Below are 4,709 nucleotides of genomic sequence, written 5' to 3'. Positions count from 1 at the left end.
AATGCAGTAAGGTTCCCTTCTGTCCTGAAAACATCATTTGTATAGCATGTATATTGGCTTTTCATTAAAAATAGTGTTTCTAACATATGTATAAGATATTTCCTTGTTGCTTTTTATGTCCCTCCCCCATGGTATAACCCTTGTTTTCCCTCTATTTGATGTTGGTATAATTTGTGGAGGGGAAGGGAAAAAACAAATTCAGGTGGATCCATTGTAGCAATGAGATGTACAAGACATTATGTCAAAAAATGAACTTTACAACTTTGGTTGGTGAGGAGGGGAGATGGGAAGGGATGGGAAGGGGAAACAAAGGAGGAGACAACAATGTTTGATAAGAAATATATTCATTACCTTGTCCATGTAATTGTAATACCTCTGTATGGTATTTTCACAATAAAAAAGTGACTTTTTGAGTTTGGAGAAGCTGGATTGCAGCTATCAGCCTCATCCAGCAAGGAAAGTTTGGTTAGGAGTTTGGTCCTTGTTCACATTTACAACTCCTGTTAAAAGTGCAGTTAACAAATGGAGACTCATTCTATTAACCTACAAAAATGATTGGTGACATCAGAACACAAAGATGAGCTGAGCACCAGTAGTTTATGCCTTTAAACCTAACTACTCAGAAGGCTTAGATCTAAGCATTGTGGTTCAAATTCAGCTTAGGCAGGAATGTCCATGAGACTCTTATTTCCAATAAATTACTCAGGAAAAAACTGGAAGCAGTGTTGTGGCTATGTGGTAGAGCACTAGCCTTAAGCACAAAGGCTCAGGGACAGAGCCCAGGCCCTGAGTTCAAACTCCAGGACAAGAAAAAAAATAGAAAGATAAAGTCATGAGGTTGCTGAGCTAGGTAAATACTTTGTCTCTTATCAAGGTTGAAGTTACAGTGATGATGGAAATCATTTTCTCGAAAGCCCCTAGACCTAGGTCACAGAAGGTATATAATAAGGCAGAAAAGGAGAAGATTGGAAGCAAAATCAATATTATGCAGAATTAAGCCTTCTATTTTGGATTTTTAAATGTTGGGATTCAAGCTTTGTTTTTTGGCTAATGAGTAAGTGATTGAGAGCTTATATTATGATTAAGTGTTATATTTGTTACGGTAAATAATTTTGGCTTTTGTTGCATTTTTGTCTTTGTATCTATGTGGAACCTGATAACTCTTCCAAGTGCATTTTCTCTTAAAAATAGCCAAGAGGGGCTGGGAAGTTGGCTTAGTGGTAGAGTGCTTTCCTTGCATGCATAAGGTCCTGGGTTTGATTCCTGAGTATCACATAAGCAGAAAAAGCTGGAAGTGGCCCTGTGGTTAAAGTGGTCAAGCACTAACCTTGATATAAAGAGCTGAGGGACAGTGCCCAGGCCCAGAGTTCAGGCTCCACAACCAAAAAAAATTATTAGCCAAGAGGAGCAAGTAATTTTTTGTACATAAAATTATACACATTGGGTAACTTGATGACAGTTCTACACATTTGTATACCATGTTTTATCATATTCACACGCTCTTACCCTTCCCTTTTTAAAAAGTAATTTTTAATTAATAATTAAAAGATTAAATTAAAAATTCCATTTAACAATTGACAAGTGAGTCACACTGAGATTTCAAGGAAGTAAATAAAATAATTGTGTTTGTTCCTTTCTTCCTTTTTTCTTCTTTCCTCCTTTGTCCTCTCTTCGTGGTTTTTCTTCTTCATTCTCCTATTTTCTTCTCCATTTCAGATAATTGATCTTGATCAAAATGAACATATTTCACAAGTAGAAGATTTTTTAAATGAGATCTCTGACCTCTGTAATTCATCATTCTGACAGAATTAAGAACAAAAAAACACCCTATATGATTATCTCAATAGTAGGTGATAAATTGTAAGAGAACCAAGATTTATTCATGATCAAGCTTCCACAAGCCAGAAAGAATGGAAATAAATTGTTAGTTTCAAAAAGCTGAAAAATGAGTGTGAAAAGAGTAAAGAAACACTGGAATTGCCAATTGAATTGGAGGTTTTAATTATTCATCCAGTTGATTGTTGAGTGATATGGATACAAGCTAACATATTGATATCAACAGAAATCACGGAAAAGTTCCTAAGCTCTAGATCCAGATTAGCTTGAATGAGACAGGGAATAGCAATTTTATAATGGTTGAAGAAGAGACTTTGGAAATGGTTTTTGTTGTGTGGGCTGGATATGTGTGAAGTAGAAAATCCAACATGCACTTAACACAAATATGCATGTCAAGGGGAGGAAGACATGGGTGTGGACAAGAGCAGTGGCAAATATAAAACGTTTTGTTGATTCTTTAATACATAGATAAATAACATAGAAACTGAGATAATTTTTATTTGAGCAGATGTTTTACTTTCCCTTATGAAGCTAATAATAACCTATTCCATCATTTAACAAAATAGAATGTCTGAAATAATTTATGGAAACTCCTAGTATGAAAAGATTGATTTCCACTCTTCAATCAGAGACTCAATGTCATAATTTTGGCGGTGGCTAAGGAGGACAGAGTGCTAGGTTGCAGAGAATTCTTCCTTTAGTGCCTGTTTGACAACCCAGCCTCTCACTTCTGCTTCTTCAGAGGTTTATGTAATGACTTATATCACTGTGGGTGGATAACCATAACTATGTTGACAGTAATAAGTGGCAACATCTTCAGGCTGCAGGCTATTAATGGTGAGAGAGTAATCTGTCCCAGATCCACTGCCACTAAATCTGGAGGGGATCCCAGATTCTAAATTGTTTGTACCATAGATCAGGATTTTAGGAGATTCTCCTGGTTTCTGTTGATACCAGCTTAACCTGTTGTAAATGTTTTGACTGCTTCTGCATGTGAGGGAGACTCTGTCTCCTGGAGATGCAGATAGGGAGGGTGGACTCTGGGTCATCTGGATAGCACATCTGGCTCCTGGCATAGGAAATATAACAAATATCCATACAAATATGTTGTAAGAGAGTCTCACAAATACCAGGAATCAGTGTTCAAACACATTGAACCTAGCATAATTCCCAGTGTGATCCTTCCTTACCTGGAAGCCAGAGCAGTAGTAGCCCAAGGAGCTGACCAGGAGTCCTCATGTTCATGCTGTGTGCTGACTGGGACTGACTCCTGTCCTGAATGTGAGCAGCCTAAGAAGTCTTCAGGACAATGGGCTGTGCTCTGAGCATAAACAAATGAGAAGGGCTGGGTAGTAGCTCACCACAGGCTTAGCATGTACAGATGTCCCAGGTAAAAATACAGATTACATTTGCCTACAGAGAAATGCATTCCTTATTTGATTGCAGAAGACTTTTTAAAGACTATTTTCTTTTTTGAATTTTAAAGCAGTTGTACAAGTACCACTTAATAAAGCAGTTTATGAATATAACATGTCTTGATCAGAGTCACTCCTTTAACACACTCACCTCCTTTCAACTGGCCCTTTCCCTCTGTTTTCTGAATTTTGTAGTATGTGCAACAAATTCTTGACTGCATTCTCCCCTTCCTCCCCTCCTCATTCATCTCTCCTCTCCCTTTGGCCACACCCTAGGTGGTAATTACACATATCCTGGTGTTTATTTTGTTGAGCATTGACCTAATAATTCTAAAAAACAAAATATACCACTTGAGATTGTGAGCTGGGATGAAGTCATTCTGTGACACTTCAGTGGCTGGCTGTCTGTGTCTCAAGGTTGCTCTGGCTCTGCTTCTTGCTCACCCAGTCCCTCATCTTCTCTCAGGGTGCTTCCCTATAAATACCACTCCCTAACTTAATGACTGCTGCTGCTTTTTTTCTTGATGGAGTCAGCCTGCCAGTCTCCTGGCATTAAACTTTTCCTCTCCTTTTGGACCTATGTGGTATGCATTATCTGGGTGAGATACCTAACATTTCTGAATAGAATCCATTATATTACAGTTAATTCCTTCTTGATGACTTGCATTACCACCCAATGTGTTTACCACAAATGAAGGAAACCATGCAACCCGTGTATCTCTGGGTCTAGCTTATTTCACTTAGTAGAATTGTTTCCAAGTCTTTCCATTTCCTTATGAACAGTACTGTATCATTCCTCTTAATGTATGAGTACATTTCCATTGTGTATATATACCACATTTTCTTGATCCATTCATCCATTGAGGGGCATCAGGATTTATTCCATATTTTGAATATGGTAATTTGTACTGAAATAAACATGATTGTGCTGATGGCTTTGTTATAACCTTGTTTGTGCTCTATTGGATAAATGCTCAGCAGCAGAATTTTGCTGGATTATAAAGGGTATTCCTATATTTAGTTTTTTGAGGATCTTACATACTGCTTTCCAGAATGAGCTAATGGGCTTACATTCCCACTAAATATTTTATTATGTTTTTCTTTGGGCTGTGTCCTTGCCAGCATTTATCACTGTTTATTTTCTTATATTGACCATTCTACTGGAGTGAAGCAGAATCCCAGTGTAGTTTTTATTTTCATTTCCTTTATGGCCAGAGAGGTTGAATATTTTTTTTTGTATTGGCCAGTTTTATTTTTCTTCTAAAAATCCCTCTGTAAGTCATTAGCCCATTTATTAATTGGGTTGATGTCTATAAGGATATAATTTTTGTTAAGATTCTAGTATATTCTGGATATTAGATCTTTGTCTGACAGATAGCTGATAAAAATCTTCCATTCTATTTTTTTAGCTCCCTTGTCGAAGATTAGATAGCTATAGGTCTGTAGGTTCATTTCTGG

The 4,709-nt window shown here is 37.2% G+C and overlaps 1 gene segment (V, D, J or C); it reads right to left on the bottom strand.

The window, feature by feature from the left end:
• Positions 1-2,594: 2,594 nt before the first annotated feature.
• LOC106000743 lies at positions 2,595-3,084 on the bottom strand. The segment is given in 2 exon segments: positions 2,595-2,905; positions 3,027-3,084. Coding segments are annotated over 2 exon segments (366 nt in total).
• Positions 3,085-4,709: the final 1,625 nt, after the last annotated feature.

Source organism: Dipodomys ordii, unplaced genomic scaffold (assembly GCF_000151885.1).
Source record: "Dipodomys ordii isolate 6190 unplaced genomic scaffold, Dord_2.0 Scaffold237, whole genome shotgun sequence".
Classification (NCBI taxonomy): domain Eukaryota; kingdom Metazoa; phylum Chordata; class Mammalia; order Rodentia; family Heteromyidae; genus Dipodomys; species Dipodomys ordii.
This window is presented reverse-complemented; position numbering and strand designations above follow the sequence as displayed.